A 27,030-nucleotide genomic window follows, 5' to 3' on the forward strand; every position below is an offset into this window, starting at 1 on the left:
AAACCCCAGCCTCTGGGATAAGAATTCACTACTTAGCAAAAACTGCTGGGGAAACTGGAAAACAATATGGCACAAAGTAGGTACAGACCAACATCTCACACCATATACCAAGATAAGGTCAAAATGAGTATCTGATTTAGATATAGAAGTTAACACCATAAGCAAATTAAAAGAGCAAGGAATAGTTTGCCTGTCAGATCTATGGAGAATTCATGACCAAACAAAAGATAGAGAACATTACAAAATGTAAAATAGACCATTTTTATTACAAATATATAGAGAACCGAGTCAAACTTGTAAGAATACAAGTCATTCCCCAATTGGCAAATGGTCAAATGACATGAACAGGCAGTCTTTAGATGAAGAAATCAAAGATATCTATAGGCATATGAAGAAGTGCTCAGAATCACTTTGATTAGAGAAATACAAATTAAAACAACTCTAAGGTACCACCTCATACCTCCCAGATTGGCTAATATGACAAAAAGGGAAATGATAAATGTTGGAGATGTGGGAAAATTGGCACACTAATATATTGCTGGTGGAGTTGGGAACTCATTGAACCCATTAAATTCTAGAGAACAATTTGGAAATATGCCCAAAGGGCAACCAAACTGTGTATGCCCTTTGATCCAGCAATCCCACCACTTGGTCTCTATCTCAGAGATCATTAAAAAGGGAAAAGGACCTACATGTGCAAAATAATTTATAGCAGCTCTTTTTGTGGTAACAAAATATTGGAAACTGAGGGGATACCAATCAATTGGGGAATGGCTGAACAAATTGCTGTGTATGATTGTGATGGACTAACAGTAATACTGTGTGATGATCAACTATGAATGCTCTTCTCCGCAATATAATGGTCCAAGACAACTACAAAGTACTCATTATGGAAAACGCGATCCACATCCAGATAAAGAACTAATGGACCCTGAAAGCAGATTGAAATATACTGTATTTCTTTTTTTTTTTGGTTGTTTTCTTTAGGTCTGTTTCTTCTTTCACACTGTGACTAATATGTAAATGTCTTACATGATTGTACATATATAACCTATGTTAAATTGCTTACCATTTTAGGAAGAGGGGAGGAAAGGAGGAAGAAAAATTTGGAACTCAAAATGTTATAAAAATGTTAAAAATTGTCTCCATATAATGGGGGAAAATACTATTTAAAAAAGAAAACCATAAGCTAACATTAAAAATAAAACAAAACAAAAAAAAGGTATCTCTAATACCTTTCATCAAAAGGCTTAAAAAAAAATAAATGAAACTGAAAGTTTGCACTAACTACCTACCTAAATTCTTCAGTCTTCTTAAAAATCATATAAAACATTATGGACATCTATTGGAAACAATATTCACTTTGTAAGATACAAATCGAAGATACAGAAAAATCCATTCAACTTCAATAATGCAAGATTTTTTATCATTTTAGCATTATGACTTAGTTAACTTTACCTCTGTATTGCCTTCCAAAAGGATGTATTAAATATAGCCTTCAGTATACAAGAGTGCAGTCAAACTCAAATACAAACAGTGGCCAGTAAACCCTATACAGGGCTCCCTGTAGTACCCAAATTAACTTGATTTTAAAACCTAACCTTACCTATGTTTTTTTGTATTTTTATTTTTTGTTAATTATTTCCAAATTACATTTTAATCTGGTTCTGGGTGCAAATTCAAGCCATGTGGCCCACGGTCTGCACATTTTGCACCTCTAGCATACACACCAACAATATAACTAGATTTGACTCTTATTTAAAGCAGATCCACACTGAACTTCTAAGTCAGTATTTGTCACCACATGCATTTAACAAAACATTTCCTATAATTTAGACTCATCTCTCCAATTGATATGAATTTTACAATATAAAACTGAGTTTGGTCTTGCTAATGTTGAATGTGGAAGATGCTGTCAATCAACATTTAACAAAAGACTATGTGCCAGGCACCATGCTATATATATAATACATATCAATCACCATATATAACATGCTATTATATGTATAATATATACATTATGTATTATATATATAACATGCTATTATAAATTAAGAGAATCTTTAGGACCAACATTATCATGGCACTGATGTTTGCTCACACACATTATCAACCTGGTATAGAAAATGCCTTGAAGTTGGTTAAGAGTATGGGCACACACTCCTACATACAGAGGTACCTAAATGAGTGATTAGAGTTGGCCTTAGAATAAGGAAGCACTGCCCAGTGAATCCTGCCTGATACTTACTAGTTGTGTGGCCTTCTGCAGTTACTTAACTTATACCAGCTTGCCTCATTTATAAAATAGGAATAATAGCCATCTACCTTACAGGGTTGTTTTAAGTCTCAAAGGAGATATGAAGTGCTTTACAATCCTTAAAGCATTACATAAATGTTAGCCATTAATATTCTAGTTATTTAGTGGAATAAATGTAGTGTTCACATAACACTGTAACCCATGGAAAGATTATATTCTTTTATTGATTTCTTTTTGTCATACAGGTTCAGGTTCAACTTTCAATAATAAAATTCAATAAATTTGATTCCTTAATCATAAAAACTTGCTTTACACATTATTTACATGTTTCCAAAGTCTACAGCCGTACAGAATATCACATGGACTTAATTGGCTCTACACATGGTACCATCACACAGAATGGGAAGGGCTAACCAAAGGACATACATTCAAAGATCAAGTTGTAGATATGCACAGTGTATTTGGCACTGTTCATAAAGTTAACATCTGCCTCTCAAAGACAGGAATTCTTAAGCTTTAGTCACAATATGTAGTAATTTGCTATCAGAACCCAAAACAGCTCCCTAACTTCATAACCTGGTAATGAGAAATCTGTAAGAAATTGGAGAACACAATCAGAATTCAACTAAATTCAAATATCCAACTTCCTGCTGTGCTCCAAGTTACTGCCATGAGTGATTTAATTTGGATATTTTACCACTACAGGGATTGGTAAAAAGAGTAATTTTTAAATGCCTTTAATTGCCCAAAAAGATAACTTTTATTCAAATTTTGTTTCCTTTGGAGAACACAGAATGAATAATTCACTTTGATTTTGATGGGAATAATAACTAGTAATTAAAAGCCAATACTAGAAAAGAAAAAAAAATTATAGCTAGTTGTACAGTCCAGATCACAGGTATAAGATTTTGGATGTCCATATCTGAACTCTGAGCTTCAAGCAATCTCTTTAGTCCTTCCCTCAAGGAACATACAAACTACTCAGGTCACAGCTTAATCCTTTCTTTTAGGTGCAAGACATATAGTTCTTAAGAAATGGAAGGAGTAGAAGAAAATAGAGCAGACTTGTAACTTTCATCAATTTAAACTACATCATTTTTATGCTCCATTGCACATAATATGTTTGACTGTTACTGTATTCAACTTAATATGCAATGCACTATTATATTCCCTCCACCTTGGTATGTTCAAGTTTTTTTTTTTTCCCTTTAAAATCAAATGTAACATTTCCAGCTTTACTACAAGTCAAAAGGAATATTACAATCTGTAATGAAGGCAAAAGTTTCAGCAGAACCTGGAACACAGCATTGGAATACTAATCTACAATTCATCAGCAAAGGATGGATATGTAAGAGGTATGCTGTAACTTCAATCAAGACAAAACTTTCAGCAATAAATTAATATTTTAAAAACCCAGAGTGTTTCAACATATAAATAACATGAAGTGCAAAGTAATATCACTAGACCAAATTTCAGTTTTTAATGGATTTTATTTCAAGTGTGTTTTCAAATCATATGTGGGGATTTCGTTACCCATTGCTGAAATACATTTATTCTTCATAGCTTTAGAACTTGATGGACAATTACAAACCATGCTCTCTGAATCCAGTCTTCAGCTACTACTTTACAGGCTTCTGAAACCTAAATTTTAAATAATAACCCTATTCCAAATGCACAATTCCAATGCAAATATTGTGCACTTGTAGACAGGTTCTCCCCAAAACTAACATAGCAAATGCAAACAGTGACTTATGCCTAATTTAAGTGCAGGAGTGAGGGAAGAGGCAATGATTAAATGCCTAAAAAATGTATATGAATAGATTTAAAAATAAAATGAAACCAGTGCTATTTTTTCTCTCAAGAAACAAAAAACCTAAGCCCAATCTTTTTGTAGACTTTGGTAAAATTTAACTTCCTGCAGAGGCTTCAATCTTTAAAAAAAAAATTTCCAATTAATGCCACATAAAAACTGTTTATAGCTCCATTCATAGGAACTTAAATATGCTACTCCCAGGAGGGAAGAATTCTGAAGATCTTGAATCACTTCTGGAGGAGATAACCAACTGCCTTTGTTAACTTTCTTCACTTGCTTACTATTCATAAATGGACAGTTAGACACTTTAGGTCTAATATAAACACTGGTTGCTGCTTAAAAACAAATGACCCCCAAACAAGAAGAGAACAAAACTGTTTTTTCTAGTCTCAGGGAACTTACTATCCCTTCATTTCTCAAACTATTGCTGGACATTTTTTCAGAAAACATTTTAGCAATTTTTCATTTCCAAAGCAGCAAAACATTTTTTCCCCTGACTTTCACAGTCCATACCATAAACAAGCACACCAGGTCAAGGGCTCTAAAGTGACCCAGCTGGTTCATGATGCAGTTAAGGGAAAGGAATGGACGGACATTTGATGACAGGTGAAATTCCCTCTTTACTCCAAAGGTGCATGCTTATAACATGTGAGCAACATGCCAAACTGTCAGGCTGGAGAGTTCTCAAACTTAGAATGCTTCCACTTAATAGAGGGTCAACACATTATTCTTAAAACTAAAAATTTTGGTCACTAGGAAAAAAACCCACCAAACCCTGCCTCTCCCCTCCCTCCCCTCAAAGTCCCCAAATAATAACCAGCTTCAATCATTCCTCCTCTGCCCTCCCCACAAAAATAGGGAAGAGACTGAGGCTGAAGCCTTTGAGAAGCCTATATTTCAGACTTGGATAGTGTTATTTTCTCAAAGCTGCAGGTCTATATAGTTCCTTCTCCAATACTTCCCATTTATAAATTTACTTCCATACTCACAATCGCATGCACACACACACATACACGCACACACTCACTCTCAAGTAAGACACTTTTTTGAGTTTGTCGATAAATTATGAGGAGGATTGTGAACTGGGTTTATATAGAATTGATCACAGGTGCTTGTAAACATCAGAATCCCTTGGGTCCTTTCCTCCAAAAGCTTGAATTCAAGCAGTGCAATCAATGATCACTTTCCCAAACGCTGCTCACAGGCTGCATACCGACGGAGGGCAGAGAAAAAGTCCTCATAACTGATGTTTAGGTGTGAAGGCAAAGAGCTGATAAGAAAATACAGAAAATAGTTAAAGGATGGGGGTAGTGTTTAAAAGGCAAAAGATAAAACAATATTATTATAAGATTATATTTATAGGGGTGGCCAGATAGCACATTGAGTAAGAGCACTGGCCCCAGAGTCAGGATGACCTGGGATTGAATCCAGGCTCAGACACTTACCACCCACCCAGAAACACCTGGCTGTGTAACCTTGAGCAAGTTACTTAAGCCCAATTGCTTAGGGGCGACCAGGTGGCTCAGCAAGTAAGAGCACTGGCCACAGAGTCGGGATGACCTGGGATCAAATCCAGGCTCAGATACTTAGCACCACACCCAGAAATAACTGGCCGTGTAACCTTGAGCAAGTTACTTAACCCCAATTGCTTAAAAAAAAAAAAAGATTATATTTATAGAAAGTTGCAAGTGATCTGTTGAGAAATAACAAGAATGTAAAGAGTATAATCAATAAATAGTTTTTTAAAGACAACTCTGGCATGCTATAACTGTACTGGCAGACTGCTAATCTCTTGTTGCATGTGTCCTCCATAAAATGAGAAAAAACAAATTCTCTTTTTCATGGCCCAATCACTTCAACTAGAAGTTCCCTAAGAACATACTTCTTGTTCAAGGCTAAGCATAAAGTGGTCAATACCTGTAACCTAAGAATACTTGTAACTAAGAAATCTAGCACTGTTTGCATAGGTATCCGTGTAGGTCCCAATGATAGTCCCACAAACAGGGTAATTTTCATGTGGTGGAATTCTGAAGCAGTGTGGTGAGCAACTAATAAATGGAATGTACTTTCTATTCAACCTTCCCTTCTGAAACTTCCTTGAGAGTATAATGGAAATTCCTCACTAATGTCCTACTCCAGCTTCATTACAGCATGAAGTTAACTCTAGATTTTCAAAGGTTATAGCAGGTCTCCAGGGCTTCAAAGTTAGGTCACTACCTTCTATGCCACACTATCCTTTACTGTTCTTTTTTTCTTAAGGGCTTTTTTCTTGTTAAGGTTGTAAGCTACTTATGTAGCTACTCTTATACTTTTTTTATACCCCACTGCACCTAGGTGTTTTTGGCTCAAGAGTAGGTACTTCATAAATATATTGACTATCTTAAACTCAAATAAGCACACCACTTTACTTACATAATCTCAGTCAATCTAATGTGCCAGGGAAGATATCCTAACATGCTGTCCACAGGACCAAACTTCAATACTAACTCGGGGTCAGGGAAACCATTCAAACCTTGAAAATAAAGAAACACACATGAAATGAACATGAGTTATTTACTCCAAGCACACAAAAAGATCTCATAGTATAAATGCTTAATTAGAAGGTTTTCTCATACATCTTTATCTAGGTCACTCAAAACTTTTCCACTCAGGAAAAATGGGAACAAAGAATGAAAAAAGTGAAGAAATACACTTAAACACATTCTGTCTCAATGGAGGAAATTTAGTATTATCCTGTAAGTCTACCCATCTGAAACAATCTGCCTGATTAAGCAGTAGCGACACTGACTACTGAAACGACGTCTACAAAAATGTCTAAAAAGATAGTGTAATTGTCCAGCAGGACCAACTGGCAAAGGTACAATGTGGAGAAACTATGTTTGTTGATTCTGGCAAAAGGAAATATACAGAGTGGCGTCATCAACAAGTGTGGCAAGAGCCTGTAATGGTCATACATTTTGTTTGTGGGGGTGAACACATGATGAGCTTCTTCCCCTGCTGACTTAGAACAGCCTGTATCCTTTTCGGGTCTATAGCTCACAAACTTTTATCCTGAGGCAAGGTTACCCTATGTATGGATTCTGCCTATCCAAAGACTTCCTACCAGAAACTTAACCTGTGAAGTCAAGGCCTAAAAGTTCTTTCCTAAGAATAAAATGGCTTTGTAGCCTAAGTCTCCTTCACCTTAGTAGAGATTCAGCCCTTAGTGATCCTTTTCACTTTACTACAATTTCTTCTTTTTAAAACTATTTTTTAATCTTTTATTTATCATTCATTGTCATAATTATTATTTTAGAAAACACTGAAGTTTTATAGATAATCCTAGCAGGATAAAAATGGAGGCTTCATTTCTGTAATTCTTCATCCAGCTTCCTTTCTCATCTAGACTTTTTGGTTTTGTTTTTTTGTTTTGCTTTGCTTTTTGGAGAGGGGAAAGTAGGGCAATTGGAATTAAGTGACTTACCCAAGGTCACTTGGCTAGTTTTGTGTTAAGTGTCTGAGGCCGCATTTGAACTCAGGTCCTCCTGACTCCAGGGCTGGTGCTCTATTCACTGCACCACCTAGCCACCGCCCTCATCTACACTTTTGACAAACTACTTTTAGTTTGTTTAGTTTAGTCCTTACTACTACTACTACTACAAGAAAAGGCCTAGCTTCCACTCTCTCTAGTACCTAAGGCAAAATCTTAATTATTCCTAATTCTGATCCGTGATTTTTTTGTTTGTTTTTTGGGAGGAAGGTAAGGGGAAATCAACCTAATATAAATTCATCCATTCAATAAAAAGTGAGTACCTATTATATTTAGGATACTATGCTAGGTATTGAATTTCTCAGAGACCCTTTGCTAACCCCTGGAGAATGTATTTAATCAAGTCCCAGCTGGTACCCTATCTTTCTAATAAAAAGCTTGGTAAGACATAAAAATGATTGCCTCTTCACAACAGTTTCACTAACCAAATTCCCAACTAATCTCAGTTTGTCTACCTAGTTTTTCCTTTAGTGTACACATGATGGTGAATCTCATCGTATTCAGTTTGTTCCAACAACACTTTAAGTGAGTGGTTCCTAGTTATGTTTCACCCAAATTTTCTTTTAGCTAAATAACCTCGCTTTCTTTAGCCATAGAATGTAATAAAATCTTCATGTGAGTTTGGCTGATTAATAATAGTCTTTCCCTCAGAAAGAGTGAACTAGGGCATAGTATTTAGAAATGAATTATATGACATTTTAATATGGATGGTATACCAAATCCCTGTGGTAAAATTCATTACCTGTGAAAATCAACTAACCCCCAAATGTAAAATAATTGAGTCTTTTTCTGATCCTGAGGTTGTTTTGGTATACATTCTCATTAACCAGAAATCTTGCTCTGAAATGTAGCAGGACAGGGAAGCAAACACAAAGCTCCCCTGACCCTTTAATTTTTCTGTTTAGGGTTGATATTAATTCCCTGTAAAAGATCTCACTTTTAGGAAACAAATTCCAGAGTGTCCAAGGTTTCTGCTTCCTTCCTCATCCAGCCTTTTGTCAAATTTATTTTTGTGGAAGAAAAGGCAGGTTAGCTTCTGAGCTGCCTAATTTGAGTATAACAAAATCTTTTTCTTCTTAATTATGATCCATGTTTGGGGGAAAAGAGGAGGAAATTAAACTAATATTCATTCAATAAAAATTGAATATTTACTGTATACAGGACACCATGCTAGATACTAAGGAAAATACAAAGATTAAGTAGTCCTGTCCTCAAAGAGAGTGTCTTTGAAATTGTCTATTACAATCTAATAAAAATACCTTTAACATACATACACACATGTGCATATACACACACAAAAAACATATATAGCCAATCATTTTATCTTTAAAAGCAATGACAGCAACTTTGCAAACTTTGTAATTTTCATGAACTGAGGAAATAATTTCATGATTTGAATATTAGGACTAACAATGGCTCTGCCAAAGTTTCATCCATAATAAACCTAAATTGAAAAGACTGAATTATTAAGGCACCTTTCTCCAGGAACAGCCACCTAAATCAAAGAGAAAAACAATTAATCAATCCATTTATCATCACTAACTTATATAAGTTAGTCAAAAAGGTTAAACATGGGGAAAAATTTCCTTTCATTTCTAGCCAAAATTACTAATTATTTAGTAAATTAGCCCTTTACTGCTTAACTGCATTTTTGAGATAGATATTTTATGCCAGGTTAAAGATGATCAGTTTCCCTTTATGCATACTGATAAACAGGCTCCATATTGCTAAGAGGCTAGCCATATATGTAAAACTAAAAGTACAAGTTTATACACTTTATCAGTAAGTGAAATGAAGTTCTTGTCACTTCTATAAATAACCTTCTCAAGTTCAGAGAATTTATTGCACTTTGTCCACATAATCTTGAAACTAAACTGGTCTTGCTAACCCTGAAACTAGAAAAGTCAGTATTGGTCATCCTACCTGTTAGGCTTGAGAATGACTACCAGAAAGAAAAAAATAGTTATATAGATTAACATTTCAAATGATCAGAGATTAAATCGGCTATAGACTTACATTAAAAAAAAGTTTTAACCAAAAGGAAAAAAAAATTATTATTTTAAGATTATAAATGATTTCAGCATAAAGCTCTGGATTCAATCTTCAGAGATAAAAATAAACACAGATCTGTTAACTTTCACCTACTTAACAGAAGAGTGATTAAAAACATAAATCTCTAGTACTGACTTGTTACTTCATTCAACAAGTGCTCTACAATGATCTCTGCACATTCTGCATGTTGTGTAAGTTGTAGAGGGGATTGCTGTATAGATATAGTTTGAATGGATTCTGAAGTTCCCTTAAGTTTTCCCTTAATAAGATCCAATGACGCCATCTACTCTAAAATATATAAGCAATCCCCTAATTGTGGAAAAGTTCCCTAGAGAAGATCTGTCATCATCAAAACTGCTTAGATCTTTCCTAAGTCATTGGTCTAAATCCTTGGGAAACTATATATCCTAATTAATGCCACCGATTTCCTTAGTATCCTTTAGACTGAATCAAAATGTATGCTGCTCATTTTTCACAAGAAACTCTCTTGCTCTTCCAAGTTAAAGACCTTTTAACTAACTACTCAAAAGCCTGTGCCGGGGCGGCCAGGTGGCTCAGCGAGTAAGAGTACCGGCTCCAGTGTCGGGATGACCTGGATCAAATCCGGGCTTAGATACTCAGCACCACACCCAGAAATAATAACTGGCCATGTAACCTTGAGCAAGTTACTTAACCCCAACTGCTTTAAAAAAAAAAAGCCTATGCCAATTTTCTTCAAGAGATTATAGGATCAGACCTCTCAATCTACCACTCTGTAAGTGAAATAAGCAGCTTTTATACCTAATTGTTCCACTACTGATTACCATTATACTGTTTTAACTAATGAAGAAATAATAAATAATATTGTTTCTCTCTTTATGTATTTTAATTATGTCTATTTTTGTAGCTGCCTTGTCTGAAATCAAAATTACTACTCCTACTTTTCTGTACTCAGCTGAGAGATTCTGCTCTAACCTATCATTTTAACTTTTGCCTTTAAGTTTCCAATGATTCCTATAAACAACATATTTTTCGGATTTTGTAAACAACATATTGTTTCTATATAATAACATAATATTGGAGTTTGCTTTTTAAGTCAGTCTGCTAATCTCTTCCATTTTATGACTGAGTTCATCCCATTCACATTCACAGTTATGATTATTAACTGCCTATCTCCCTCTGTCCTATTCTCTTATACTTTTTTTCTCTATACTTCTCACTCCCTATTTATTTCAAGTTGTTACCCTTTTTTTAAAAAAACATTTAACCTTAATTTCACTATTCTTTCACCAAGGTTAGGGTTTGTTTTGCTCATGGTAAATCCTTCCTTCCCTTTTTCTCATAATTCCCTTTTCCCTCTTCTTGTTCCTATCTATAGCCCTGTTGAGTTGATATTCCTACACCAAGCTCTTTGTGTGTGTGTGGGAGGGATAGGAGATGGAGGTAACGTTCCACCTTATTCTAACCAGTTTAGGTGAAACTGAAGTTCAAGTAACTGTGTCATCTTGATTAGCCTCCATTGTGTTTAATTTTGTAAGGCACTTCAAGGTCTTTCTGACAACTAATGGGTATAAAAATTCCTAAACAGGATTTGAGATATAGTCAAGCAACCAAGAAATATGACATTAAGTCACAGCTAGTTAAGCATTTAGTGCTATAAATGTAATAGTAAAAGAAAAAAAATTCAATTTCCCATTGTTATCCCTAAACTAAACAAACATCTTTAGAACAGAAAATAGAATACAAAGATATCCCTGGGCTAAGTAGATAGGAAAATCTTTCAGCTCTACTGTATACTTATGTTAATTAGTCTTATTCATAATCAATAATGTAAAAAGTACCTTTCCTTTGAAATTCATGCCTTTCACATAGACTATTCTTTTCAAGTAATTACTGCTGTCTTTTTTTACATATAGGACCCATTCCTCCTTTCTACAATGATTCAGTACTTGAGACAGATTCATTTCTGCTCACTTATCCCCTCTTAGTGACATCAACATCAATAATGACACTCCCTCAGCCTCTATGACTCCAAATACATTGTGGAATTCATCACCATAAATAACTGATTGACTCCTAAGATCACCAAGTAAATATTTTCTCTCTCAAGACTAAAAGATCCTCTAGCAACCATCTTTTCCCCAATCCTAAGCGCCATCTACCTGGATAATCACATCTTATCTTTATATTACTGGATCCTCTGACCAGGCATTATATGATCTGGAACATCTAACACGGTCATATGCATACTAAGAAAGCATAAATGATCTCACTAGAACAATTTGAACTATGCCCAAAGGGCTAAACCATGCATACCCTTTGACCAAGCAATAACCACTATTAGATCTATATCTCAAAGAGATAAAGACAAAAAGGAAAAGGACATATATGTACAAAAACATTTATAGCAGCTCTTTTAGTGGTAGAAAAGAATTAGAAATTGAGAGGATGTCCATCAACTGGGGAATGGCTGAACAAACTGTTGTATATGATTGTGATGGAATACTATTGTGCTACACAAAATGACAAGTAGGATTGCTCTCAGAAAAACTTGTATTTACATGAATTGATACAAAGTGAAATGAACGGAACTAGGAGAATACTCTACACAGGAATAGCAATACTGTATAATGACCTACTATAGTGAATAACTTAGCTATTCTCAGCAATGTAATGATCCAACACAATTCTGAAGAATTTATGATGAAAGGGGTTGTCTATCTCTTGAGAAAGAACTGGTGGAGCCTGAATGCAGATCAATGATACTTTTTCTTTCTGTTCTTGGGTTTTTTATCTGTGTTTTCTTTCACAGCATGACCTACATGTAAATGTGTCTTGCATGACTACACATGTATAACCTATGTCAAATTACTTGCTTTCTCAATGAGGAGAAGAGGAAGGAGAGGGAGAGAACTTGGAACTAAAAACTTGAAAAAAAAATGTTAAAATTGTTTTTACATGTAATTGGGGAAAAAAAATATTAAAGAAGAAAAAATTATCTCACTGGTGTAGGTACTCCCTCCAACAAAGCAAATCACAATATAACCATGCCTTCTCATCCTATGCAACTTTTATTCATACCCTCCCATAAATCCTTTACAATGGGTCTACCGAATATGAATATGCTGGACACCCTTACCAATTCTTTTGATATGGTGTACCAATGGAAAATGTTTGTCTATCAGTTAATTATTGTTCTTATCACGTGTGTGGCCTGCCTTTTTTTTTTTTTGGAAGGGGGAAGGCAAGGCAATTGGGGTTAAGTGACTTGCCCAAGGTCACACAGCTAGTCGTGTCTAAGGCCAGATTTGAACTCAGGTCTTCCTGACTCCAGAGCCAGTGCTCTATTCACTGTACCACTAGCCGCCCCCCTCCCTTCTTTCTTATAACAGATATTTCTGGTGATGTCTTTTAGATTGTTTCCTTCTCTTATGCAATTCTCAGCTGTCAATGTACTATAGCCTACTCATACCTACCATGTTACTTTCCATAGTCCTTTGAGTGATTCTAACTTTAATTCTTTGGAGACTATGGTACAACATGACTCACTGTCACACACCATCACTGGAAGAATATTGGCATTAAAAACTTCATGAAAAAGTCTGAAGATGTTAAAAGCTGTGCAAAATTCCCAAAGACAATGCAACCCATTTTCTTACTCCTATTTAATTCCAGGCTCAGCTCCCCATAAGCACTTTCTAACATAAATATACTAGAGGATCAGCTCTATAGCCTATCCATTTAACTGCATATATGGTCTGTCAGATATCCTTTATCTATTTGGTTTTTCTTATGTGAATAATTAGGCCACACGATTTTCAATGAATATGGATCTCAAACAGAAGAAGCTGCAATACTCTGGGGCTTAATGCAATCAATATGTCACTCACAAACAGAAGCATCTGGAAGATAGCCCCATCTACAAGGAATCCTTTCCCATTTAGACTCTCCCCTAGACATCCTCCATCAAAGTAGCAAACACCTTTAATAAGCTCACATCACCTTGTTTTATATTTTATTTGTAATAATAATAATAATGAAAAGGTCAAAATATAATCTGTTGTTACATCTTTAAAAAAGACTTTCAGAACTTTAGCATATACATGTACACCTTATTAGAGTAGAGCTTTTAAGGTGACTGTTTGTTCTTCTGGATTAATATTGAGTTGTTTTTGTTTCGTTAAGTCAACAAATAAACACAGACACTAATAAAGAAATTTGAAAGCTGTATAAAAAAAGCTTGATTTGGGTACGATGGAAGGAACCCTGAAAAGCAAAGTTAAACTTGCAATCAGGTAAACATGGACTTTTGAATGATAACATACGGGCGAGTTCAAATTCTCACTCTGCTGCTTACACCTGAGGTTCAGTTTACTCATCTATCAAATGGCTGGTTGAACTACATTATTTCTAATATGTAACTCCCATCTCTAAAACCTTAATCTACATTTATTAATTAAATGCAAGTGTTCTTCCTAAATAACTTAAATGTTAATATTTGTTTTTTTAGGTATAGAACAAAAAAATCACTAAAACATATATAAAACTCCCATTTTTAAGAGGGCCATAATTAAAGAAGAATCCTAAGTATTTTTTTCTTTAATAACAACCTCCCCAAACAATCAAAGGAGTTATCCACATTTGTCAAAAGTCTAGTCAAAAAGCGTTGCCTCCATGTAATCCATTTCATTTTCAGTAATGATACATATTTAATTTTCACTATCTGATATGTATTTAATTTTACTAACAACTGCTTTTTCATTTTGGGGGTTACTTTTAGTTATTACTATTTTTCAGATTGTAGATTTGTCCATTATAATTTTTTAAAAGTAGAATTATTCAACTTACTAAGTAAATTGTCTAAAACATTCACATCCATGTCTGTGGATTTCTTTTGCTGCTGAGCTACTAATTGGCAAAAGTCTCGAGCGGCTCTTATAATATCTCTTTTTCCATCTTCTGGAGACAGCACCTTCACTGATGATTGGCAATTTAAAACTGGAAGAAAAAAATTAAGTAAAATATAAAACACCATCTTTCAAAGTTATTTGAAAAGCAGGCAAGTTGTTCTAAAAAGGCAAAACTTCAGGTCCAAATATTTCAAAAGATGAAAATACTTTATTTTTATACCAGGGTACACTTAAATCACCATACTGGGAAAGCAAAGACACATGCACCTGTGGATACACATATACAATGCACACGTGTGTTCGATTTATATTATTACCTTCTTTCCAGAGTCCTTAGGTTTGACATTCAGTTTGAGCGATATGGAAATTAATGTGGAAAAAAGCAAGTCCCCTAATTGCAGGGAGTAACATTTTTCACAATAAAATGTCAACAATTATAAACTGTCTACAAATCTGAGAGCAATTTGGTATTTAAGGTAATGGGGGCAAAACAGACATGACAAAAAATTAAAAGACTCAATCTGATGGATTTAGGGATTAAGAAAGAAAAAGAAAATATGACTGATTACATTTTTAGACAAAATACAAAGGTACGTGTTTTCAGTATGTTTTTATCCACATAATTACCTTGATCTTCTTTATCATTACTATTCACAAACTCTGGTGAGTATTTGGGACAATCTAAGCCCAGGAGTTCTTGTTGCTGTTTTAAAATTTCATCCATCAGTCTGGAATTATTCCTTTTGAAAATACCTAAAAAACAAACAAACAAATATAATTGGGTTCCTTTTTTCTTCTCCATAAACAATGTGCTTGTTGTGAAAATAGCAGAGTGATAGGAGAATTCAGGATAAAATGGCAAAGACCAGTCTTAAACTAGAATCACCAAAGTATTAATATCAAACCTCATGATTACTATCAGATTCTGGTTTCAGCAAGAACCCAAAAAAGATGACCCACAGACTCTTAAAATAGAACATGACTATATAATGGGAATGAGTTCAAAAGAATAAAAACAAGATTAGCCATGTCTTCTTTAACATATGCCATAATAATAGTAATTATAATATATAATACTTAGGTTTACAAAATTATTTACATACATCATTTGAGTCATATCTCTCAACTTTAAGAATTCATTATTTTACATAATTAACATAAAGAAGGGCTGGAATAAGGATTTCCAAGGTGCCTTCATGATTTAACATCCTATTTTCTATGACCCAACAAATTATATACATATAAAAGAATATGTGCATATTATTTTATGTATATGTAACATGTAAATAATATATAACATGCATATGAAGTATAACACATGTAAAATAATAAAAGGAAATTTTCAATGCTAACAAGCCTAAAGGGATTCCACTAAAATTTATACAGTCATTACTTTCTAATTTGCTACCCTTAAAGTTAAGACTTTAACTCAAGCCTGAAAATTCAAAAGAAAGACAATGATGATGATGATGATTTTGATGACTGATGACGATGATAATGATGATGATAATAGGTAGCATTACATAGTACTTTAAGATTTTCAAAGAGCTTTCCAAATATCTCATTTTATCCTAACAACCCTGGGAGGTAGATGCTATTATGTCCATCATACAGTTGAGGAGACTGAGGCAGACAAAGAATAAGTGACTTGCCCAAAGTCACACAATTATTAAGTGTCTGAGGCAGGATGTGAACCTAGGTCTTCTTGACTCCAGATCCAACAACACTCTATCCACTGTGCCATGTAAGTGACCAAAGTAAAGGAACTACAAATATATAATATAAACTTATATACACATAAATAATATATAAATTTTAAAAAACATTTACTCATCAAACTTTTATTTGCAGTCTCATAAGTGACTTATTTCCTATGATTCACTCTCTTCTTTGGTCTTTACCAAAGAATATTTACTGAGTAACTACAATGGAGTAGAAATTTCCTAGGAGTTAGGGAATGGATAAAGGAAGTATAAAGAGATAATCGTGGGTATCAAGGTAGCATAATATACCTGAAAATCACAAAAATCTCAGCATAGTTTCAAGCTCTAATAGAATAAAACTACACAGAGACCTTTGGAACATTCTGTATTTTATCTCTGCTTTTTAGTCACTTTGCAAGTTTACTTAATGCATACTATGAATTGTGGGAAGAAAAAAAAAGATGTACTTCACTTTTTGTCTCTTAACACCCCATTCTGTAGTTTTCCTGATTTGTGACCATGAACCAAATGAAGATACCGTGTTTCCCCGATAATAAGACCTATCCCGAAAATAAGCCCTCCCCTTACTGTGTAAGATTCCTCTAAAATAAGCCCTCCCCCGAAAATAAGCCCTATTGAGATTGCTACTGTAGTGAAGGTGATCCCCTGCGCTACACCCTACATTACGGTACCCTCTGTATGCACCGTCCGTCTCCCCCCCCCCGGAAACGCACGCCACGCTCCGAGCTGCATCCAATCAGAGCTGCAGCAGTGAGCGCGTCATCCTGTTCTTCCCCAGTGATTTGCTTATTGAATAAAGGTACATTTTTTTGTTCATATTTACCTGTTTATTAAAATTGCTGTCAATGTTCATTAAAATAAGCCCTCCCCTGAAAATAAGCCCTCTGGTGTTTTTTTGTCCAAAAAATTAATAAGACAGTGTCTTATTATCGGGGAAACACAGGTATATACTTGGTCTTCAGGTTTTTTTTCATCATACTAATACAAAAGTGCCATCTAGTGGCTAAAATGGGTAACTGGGGTGGGGTGGACCCACATAGGTTTCCAAGAATGCAGAGATTTCCTGATTTTGAAATAGGAAAGAATATTAAAAGGGAAAAAGAAATTACAGACAATTTTCCAAAGTACCTTCCAAATAAACTGTTTCATAAAATTATCTCGAATGGGGCCTTTGTCCGACAAATTTAATGAAAGGGTAGTTAAGAGGCAGGAAGATGAATTCTAGGAAATGATGAAATGGCAAGATTAACAATGAAATGATTTACTGTGTTTGAGGTCTGACATTAAAAAAATATTATGATCTACAGTTTAAGTATTAACGTAAAAACCTGCATAATCTCTTCTAGGTATTAAAATTTAAATACTGTATTATACTTAGCTTGATAAACTAAGATTACACTCAGAGATAACTGACTAAATTTCAAAAAGGCAGTTAGTTTCTAAAACAAATACCTTATTTTTGAAGATTTATTTTCTTTCCCGCTGATATTTCTTCTTTAGTTTGTCTTGTGTTCAATCAAGTTTTATAAAGAAGAATTTGCCAGTTAAAAGCAAATTATGATTTTAAATTATGATTAAATCTCATTCTTACAGACAAGGTTTGGAGCAAGACCAATTTAGAAATAACAGATTGAAAAGGGAACGACAAAAACACTTTGTAAATTATACTGAAAACTATAAACATAATTTAAAGATAAACCATGCCAATATTATCCCTTTACTACACAGTATCCTAAAAATCTTAGTACAGTTTTAAGCTACTAAGGCTTTTTTAAAAAAACATGTGAAAAGTTTAATAAAAAGAGATTGCAAATGAAATACAGTAGAAATGGAAAACTACAACTGACTTGGTATTTTCCCCAATAATGCACAATTATGAAAAGTCATTTTACATATGTTCACATTTCATCTTAATGCCCATTCACGGGCAAATCCTCTTTTAGTTAAAAGTATGGTTTCTACACACGCACACACAATTGTTGTAACACGTACATTTATATGGTAGGTTTTTAAGTTGTTTTCACTTCATTTTTTAGATATTAGAAGTGTTCACATAGTATTTAATTTTTACTTGAAAATATTACTGAATTTTTTTTTAGTTATTGTTAGGTTATTGTGTTCAAGATGTTTGGGAGGGGCTTGCTTTTCCTAATTTTTTCAGACAGGACAAGCATACAAATCCTTCATAAACATTTGGGACCCATTTACTTTCTTGAACTTCATAATGAACAGGTGGAATGATGAAAGCAACACTTTTCAATGAAAACTAAAAGCTTTCATATAGTTTAAAACAGCACTAAGACTTTTGCTATACCTTGTACTTCACTAGGATTTTAAAAGTAATTTAAAATTACACAAGAGATTTGAAAACAGACCTTATGTGCCTAAAGGGCTTGTGCAGCTCTGTGTATATATGAGTACTTTCTCCCACCTCTCTATGCCTTAGCAGACAGTGATAGTCAAGAGAGTCTTTGGCCAAAAATTCCATCAAATTAGAGTGATAATGATCCTCTCCAATCTGAAACTGGTACTCGAAGACATAGCAACTCTAAACCAAAGACTTTCCAGTTTAAAGGAAATTGCTAGACTGATTTCTGTCCAAGATGGCTACCCAAACTGGAAGCAGATTCATCAGCTCCCACCCATTCCCATCACTCCAGCAAAACCTTGAAATTTTCATACTGAATGACCATCAAGTTAAGTGCCTCTTCCAAGCCAAAATTACACAAAAAAGTAAGGCAGAAGCCCAAAGGCAATAAGAAAGGGGGCCAGTCACAGTAAAGTCAGTGTCAAGTTTAGCTGGACCAAAGGCTCTATGACTTGCGACAACAATAACAGCAGACCTCCCCTGAGAAAGTCCCAGAATACAAACCTTGAAAACAACCAGGTGGTGGTCCAGCACTTTGATCTGGACTTTCAAGCACTAGAGCTCTAACATTCCTAATACTGTCCTAAACTGCCAGAAGGGGTCCCCCTAAGAGGCAGGGCTCAGAAGATACACAAGGACTTAAGCTGGAGGAGATGAAGGTCTGCTCAGGAAACTAGGGAATCCAAGGCAATACCAAGAAAAATCAACAGAACCTGGAAGTAGTACTGAGTCCTAGTTCAGGACTAAAGTGTTTTAAATCTAAAACTAATGAGGAGGGGAGGTTAGGTGGCGCAGTGAATAGAGCACCAGCCCTGGAGTCAGGAGGACCTGAGTTCAATCCGGCATCAGACACTTAAAACAAAAACTAGCCATGTGACCTTGGGTAAGTCACTTAACCCCAATTGCCTTCCAAAAAAGTAAAACTAATGAGGAAATCAAAGAAAGCAATGACCAATATAAAAAAAAATTATTGCAAATCTAGAAATTCTTAAAAATAACAAGTAAACTCCATTAACAACTGCAGAGACTCAAAGAAAAAAACAGATTTTCCACAAGGAATACAGAAATGCCTAGATGAAGCAAGAGGTTAAAAAATTATATTAAAAAAGAAGGGATAAATAACTTAGAAGGTAAAGTGGAAGAGGCGGCTAGGTGGCTCAGCGAATAAGAGCAAGGGCTTCAGTGTCGGGATGACCTGGATCAAATCCCGGGCTCAGATACTCAGCACCACAACCAGAAATAACTGGCCGTGTAACCTTGAGCAAGTTACTTAATCCCGATTGCTTTAAAAAAAAAAAAAAAGAAGGTAAAGTGGTAAACCTTACTTAAATAACAGACTAACTGAAAACTAGAACAGACCTAACTGAAATCAGTGACTCCAAAAGACAGCAAGAAATGTTAGAACAAAATCAAATGATTAAGAAAAAAGAAGAAAGTGTAATATATCTGATAAAAACCAAGTTACCTAGAAAATAGGTCAAGAAGAGCTCATTTAGGGGCGGCCAGGTAGCACGAGTAAGAACACCAGCCCCAGTGTCAGGATGACCTGGGGATCGAATCTGGGCTCAGACATTTAGCACCCACCCAGAAACACCTGGCTGTGTAACCTTGAGCAAGTTACTTAACCCCAATTGCTTTAAAAAAAAAAACTCATTTAATATTCATTAGACTCCCTAAAAACTATGATGATGGAAGGCTAGGTGTTACAGTGGATAGAGCTCAGGGTCTGGAGTCATAAAGACCTGATTTCAAATGTGGCCTCAGACACTAGTTGGGTGACTCTGGGCAAGTCACTTATCCTATCTGCCTCAATGTGCCCAACCATAAAATGGGGGTAATAATAGCACCTATCTCCCAGGGTGTTTGTGAGGATCAAATGAGATAATAACTATAAAGCATTTAGCAATAGTGCCTGGTACAGAGTAAGTGCTATATAAATGTTAGCTATTATTATCATTACTATTACTTCAAAAAATCATACATTTTTTAAAACCAGAAAGCAGAGAAAGAAAATCAACCAATCACCAGCTAAAAGGAAATCTAAAAGATGAATGAAACCCCATAAATGTCATATCTAAAATCTAGAGCTCCCACATTAAAGAAAAAAATAATGCAAGCATCCAGAATCAGTTTAAGGACCAAGAAACTCCAGTCAAAATTACACAAAACCTGACAGTCTCTACTACAGAGATCTTGGAAGACAATATTTCAAAGAGCAAAAAATGTAGTCTTACAACCAAGAACAGTAACTTAACCTGCAAAGCTGAGTATAATTCTGTAGGGAGGAAAATGAACCTTTCGTGGAATAGAAAATTTTGAAAAGGCAACAGAAGAATCCAGAAGCCTAAAAAGGTTATTTGACCAATATGTACTGTTAGCATTCTAACAAGTGAAGAAAGAAGTGTCCCCTCAGAACCTTAATGTCTTCAAAGAATACAGAAGGAGTTAAATAAAATAAATGTTTAAAAAAGTTATGGAGATGGACTGTTTCTGTTCTGAGGATTTGAAAGAGAAAGGAAAAATGAAATATACCAGTGTAGAAAGAGGAAGGGGATGGAATTTGCTATTTCCCAAAATTGGGATGCTTAAGAATAGCATACAAAAATAGAAAGAAGGGATGGAGGTGAGCATGAGATATATGTCATCCACTGGAAACAATGGTGGATTAGACATGCTCATAAGCAAATAGTTCAATGCAGAAAAACATCAAACTTGACAAGAAACAAGTAAAGGTGAGTTAAAGTTTAAGAGGAAGGGTAATACTAGAAAGGAAATAGTCACAAACAACAGAAATTTCCTGATCCTGAAGGAAGTTACTAAAAGGGGGGGGGGGGGGAGCGCAACAGGGAACAGGAGAGGGAAAGAAACAGAATCTGAGGATATACCTTAGATTGCCTCTTAGACAATTTTGGAATAGCTGAACAAATTGCACAATATGAATATAATGGAATATTATTGAGCCCTAAGAAATAGAAAGAGATAATCCTGATAATCCTGGATGCTATAAATTCATATGGGGAGAGAGGTAAGAAGAACCAGGAGAACAATTTTTACAATAACATGGTAAAGCAAAACAATTTTGAAAGACTTAAGTCTCATCAATGATCTCCAAAGGACCTATGATGAAGTATGCTACCTTCCTCCTGACAGAGAGGTAACAGATTCTATGTGCAGAAAGAAGCATACATTTTTGGATGTTTGAATATGCTTATCTACTCCAAGGTTTTTTTAAAAAAAATTCTTGTTTTTTAATTGTGGGTGGGGCTGTTAGGAATAAAAAGGCCATTATAACATTTTTTTAAATGTAAAGAAAACAGGGGCGGCTAGGTGGCTCAGTGAATAAAGCACCGGCCCTGGATCAGGAGGACCTGAGTTCAAATCCGACCTCAGATACTTAACACAAAAACTGTGTGACCTTGGGCAAGTCACTCAACCCCAACTGCCCTCCAAAAAGCAAAAAATAAAAAAAAAATTTAAAAATAAATAAATGTAAAGAGAACAGAAGGTATATATAGTAAAGCAGGGCAATTTTGAAAGTAAAGAATAAAATTTAATATGTACTTTTAAAAAAATACAAGCTTCATGAAATACAGATTCAGTTTCAAATAGAATCCTCTTTTTATGTTGTGTGTATGTGTCTGTGTGTGTGTAAGCTCAGAACAAAAACATTTTTTTAAGAAGAAAAAAAATAAACTGCCAGATTTTGTTTCACTGGCATAACCCTTAAGAACCAAGGTAATTTCCACTTTATTAAAAGGCTCTGGTATTAGGAGTCAAGAAAAATAAACTGAGTGCCATTTATTGATGTTTACATTTTTTTTTAAAGCAGGGAAGAGGTAGCAGAAAGAACACTGGTCTAAGAATCAAAAGGCAATCTCTTCAAAATCTCTCTGGACTCATCCACTGATTTCCCCCTTATTAATTAGATGCCAAATTTCAACAATGACTTGTGCTATACTGCATTTCTACCATACTAACATTTATTCTTAGAGAGTCTGAATGATTCAGGAAATGGGAGGGGGAGGGCGAGGACTCAACTCCTTCCTCACTCAAAACTTTTTTTTTTTATTAAGTTCTTAAAAAGAGGCTTTTTTTAAATTTAGAGAGAGAATAATAATGTAGGTATGAGGAAGTTTTTTTTTTAACTTTCAGTTAGACTGTGAGTTACTATCACAGCCACTAGTAGTGATAATATAATCACTGTGGTAGAATGACTTACTTGTCTTTTGAATGGCTTCTCTGACAAAGTTTGGTATGAACACCAATGTTTTGTTTCTAATATTTCAAAATTACTAAATTAGTTATACATTTAATGAAATCTAGACTAATTTTCCCACAAATTGAATATCTGTCCATGCAAATAATTGATTAACTAAATAAATTCTGGCCAAATTTAAGGAAGATTATATCAGATCATAGTCACTAAGTTCCATTTATTAAAAATCCAATGAAGTTTTTTTTTCTCCAGTGAATCCAATGAAATTAATAGTTATACTAGACTTGCAATTTAGAAACCTAAATTTACCACAACTACTCTGTAAAGTTAGTATTAGAAGTATTACTGCCATTATTTTATGGAGGTTGAGAGAAGGGAAAGGACCTAGTCAAAGTACAAGCTGGTAAGTGGCAAGGCTAGGGCACATCAAGGTACTGATTTCAAGTTTAGTGCTTTCTACTATAACACTGTAAAAAATTACATAAAAAAAGGCAGGAATTCTGATATTTCAGTCCTGATTGTATGTGTAAGACAAGTTCTACTGGTATCCATACCGAAAAAATACTGTTTTAGCTCCTTTGATTTATTGCTTAAAGCTGTCAAACATCAAGTATACCCACCTCATATTGCCCTATTAAATTGTATATAACCTTTGACTGCTTAGCTTTCTCCGTATCAATATGTATTTATATATTCCTTTGCAACTGTTCTAGTATGTTTAACTGTGTAAGTTTATTTGATCTTTTATATCTTTTTTAAAGTCTCAGTGTTTAATACTTTACTCCTCTCAAGAGCCATCATTTCACTAGAGCGGATAACCACCAATGCAGATTACAATCCATCATTTAAACATAGTTGTGAAAAGCTATAATATCTGAAAAAAATAATCACCCTGTGGCCAACCTGGTGACTGATTTCTCCAAACAAGTAGGCTAGAGCCCTGGAACAACAGACTGTGCCTATAGCTGAAGTCCTTCAATCTGGTAGAACCTACCAGAGTTTGCACTCTGCTGGCCTAAAGGAACACCATCATACATAAGGCATCACAAAAGGATGTCTGAATAGGCTGTTGTTTAGTATAATGGATAAAACAAGACCTAGGAAATTATATGCAATTTCAATATTCTTTATACTTTTAATATGCTTTCCTAGTGATCCTTTTACACAAAGGACTGAGAATAAGGCAGAGATGGCAATTTGTCATACCAAATAAAAAGGTAACAAGTATAAAAGAATTTAAGTGCTTGTACTTATTCTCCACCATATCTTATAAGGAGGCCTCTCTGGAAATTCACCTCATCATTTCCTACCAGCTGCTTCTCTAGACTTCATTATGTCTAGAAACTCATCATCCTGCATGAAGAAATCAGCTTCTCAGATTAACTCTCTTCTACCCTTCACTTTTCAGCTTCTTTCAATTTGTAATTTCCCCTCCTTAGATTATCAGTGACTTGAGGGCAGGGTTTTCTCATGGCTTTCTTAGTATCCCCAAGCTTGGCATAGTGCCTGGCACATAATGGTGCTTAGTAAATGTTTACTGACTCTGACAACAACAAAAAAATTCAGAGAGTAAATCTCAACTCTGATCAGTATCCTGTAATATTGCTTTTAAAATGTAATCAAGTGTTAAGTTTACATAATTAAGCTAAGTATATATTTAGTCTCTCAAAATATATAATTATACATTTTATTGTGCTCTCTTCCCTTCTTCACAAACATTATCTCTCAAGCATCTAATATTTTGTTTGCAGGTACTATGAATGGAAAGAGAAAGAAGAGGACTAACTGGGAGATCAATGGACATAAAGAAGATAATCAAAAAAATAAAGAAAACAACTAAAACTTTCATCATTTATTGATCAGTTCTAAATTCAAAACAATGCTACAAAAAATTTTTTTAAAAACCCCACAGGACTATTTCTAATCAACAAAAGATAATTAAAAGGGGTGGCTAGGTGGCACAGTGAATACAGCACCAGCCCTGGAGTCAGGAGGACCTGAGCTCAAATGAGGCCTCAGACACTTAACACACAAACTAACCATGTGACCTTGGGCAAGTCACTTAACCCCAATTGCCCTCCAAAAAAAAAAAAAGATAATTAAAAGAAAAAAGTGTGTTTTTTAGGATATCAAGAAAGTACTCTTTAAATATTACCCTTACAATTCCCAGATGTTTTACAGACTAATCCTCACAAAAATCCTGTAAGACTGACAAGGATTTGGCTACAATTTTTACAGATGAGAAAATTAAAGTTCAGAGAAAATTTCCCAAAGTCAGAGTAGTTAAAAAGCGGTGGAGATGAAAATGGAATATGAACCAAACTAATGACAAAATTATGTGGGTCCCTCCCCCCAACTCCTTCGCCCCCAATATATTAAAAGGTACTAGTCTCTAAGAAAACAGATGATCACTATAAAAAGTAAATAACTGGGTAAGACAGAATGAGCATTTGTGGTCACCATTATGTATCAGTTAATTAAAAATCACAAAGAATAAGACTACTTTAATATTGGAAATTAATATTCAATTACCTCATTAACAAAAATACCCTTCAAAGCAAGTTTTTAAAAAATACACTAAATTTTTTAAAGAATGTGACTAAATTACCTAGTGACTCATTATCACTTTATCTATTCAAAAATCAAATTAAAATCCTATTTAGAAAAATATTTGAGAAAGGAAAAAGAACACCCTCCTCTGGTTATAAAAATAATCATCTAAATTATCAAGATTATAGTCAATAAAACCACCACTAAAATTACACATAATTAAAACAACAAACCAAATTTTATATGCCAATAAATAGTTTTATTGGGACACATGCTTCAGGGAGTCCCATGCTGTCTCAGTATAAAATTCCAAATAGAATTAACTTGCTGAAGAAGAGAATAAGGGAACATGCTTGGATGGAGGAGTATGATATTCTAGATCAAGAGTCACAGAAGATAAAATTTAGATTTTAGGCTGAGTTCTGCCACTTATTAGCTGTGTTGAGCTAATAAGAACCTCATGTTCTTTCCAAGAAGCAGATACCTGTCCTAACTACTTTGCACAGTTATAAGGATCAAATTAAATCATCTGACAAGGATACCTGTAGAAAGAATTGTTGCTTTTAGTAAGAGGTTAAACAAGATAATGTCCATTCTAAATATGATTAAAAAAAATATGTTAAATTTGGGGGTTGTATTATTACAGTATACAAGGCAAGGACTTATTAAGTGTATGTTCTCTCTCTAGCTGTGACTGAAATTAACTTAATGTAAGTGTATACACACACATATATGTTTTACACATATATGTGTATATAATACAAGTACAGCTTTAGAACCTCACTCACTGTCCAAGTAAATTTTAACTTCTAATCCAACAGGTGCTTTTCTTCAATGCCTCATTAGCCAGCCCTCTCCTGATCCTACCCCAGTGAAAATTTTCCCTAATTTACCTAATGTTTTAGGACCATAACAATGCAGCTTAACTAATTTCTCAAGACCCAATCCACTGTGGAGGAGATACATCACACTGGCATAGACAAATGTGGTGATAGAAGAGGGTAAGGAAATCTCAGTAAAAGAACCCTAAGATGTCATGCTATTCCTGGATACCTTCTCCTCCTTCAGTTTCCACAATACTCCTCTTTCCTAGTTGTCCTCTTACCTGTCTGACTCCACCCTTTTTCCCAGCAAAGAAAGTCTCCTTTACTAGATCACCATCTCCAGTCCCCTTGGTGTTCTAGAGCCTTTTTCTTGCCTGTCTCAATACACACTGTTCTGGAGAGCTTCATCAATTTCTATACTTTCAAGTACCATTTCTTTGCAGAAAACTTCTAAATCTATAAATCCAACTCTAACGTCTCTCTTTACCTCTGGTACCATAACATCAGTGGCCTCCCGGATATTTTATAGGCATTTCAAGCTCAACATCTTTTGCCCTAAACCCACCTTCTTCTAAACATGCCCATTTTTGTTGAAGGGACCGTCCATCTTCCCAGTTCCATAGGTTTTTTTGCCTCTTAGCCAATCAAAAACTTTTCTTATATACTATAATCAATCAATTCAACTGTCAAGTCTTTGTGATTCTACCTCTATAACATTTCTTGCTTCCATCCTCTTTTGTTGTTGTTGTTGTTCTCTATCTCCCTACACACACACACACACACACACACACACTCTCTCTCTCTCTCT

General features: G+C 34.7%; 1 protein-coding gene across 1 annotated transcript in view; it reads right to left on the reverse strand.

Annotated features, from left to right (window-relative positions):
- Positions 1 to 2,455: 2,455 nt before the first annotated feature.
- The window catches only part of NUS1 (NUS1 dehydrodolichyl diphosphate synthase subunit), a 36,702-nt gene continuing 12,127 nt past the window's right edge, over positions 2,456 to 27,030 (reverse strand). The window contains exons 2-5 of the mRNA XM_069076976.1: positions 15,168 to 15,293; positions 14,479 to 14,628; positions 6,483 to 6,582; positions 2,456 to 5,340 (exon numbers count right to left, since the gene is read on the reverse strand). Coding sequence (XP_068933077.1) covers positions 5,250 to 5,340; positions 6,483 to 6,582; positions 14,479 to 14,628; positions 15,168 to 15,293 — 467 coding nt within the window. The 3' untranslated portion in view covers positions 2,456 to 5,249. The remainder of the gene's footprint in view (positions 5,341 to 6,482; positions 6,583 to 14,478; positions 14,629 to 15,167; positions 15,294 to 27,030) is intronic.

This window comes from Petaurus breviceps, unplaced genomic scaffold (genome assembly GCF_028583685.1).
Source record: "Petaurus breviceps papuanus isolate PSGF00001 unplaced genomic scaffold, PetGlider_PUasm1.0 90977, whole genome shotgun sequence".
Classification (NCBI taxonomy): Eukaryota; Metazoa; Chordata; class Mammalia; order Diprotodontia; family Petauridae; genus Petaurus; species Petaurus breviceps.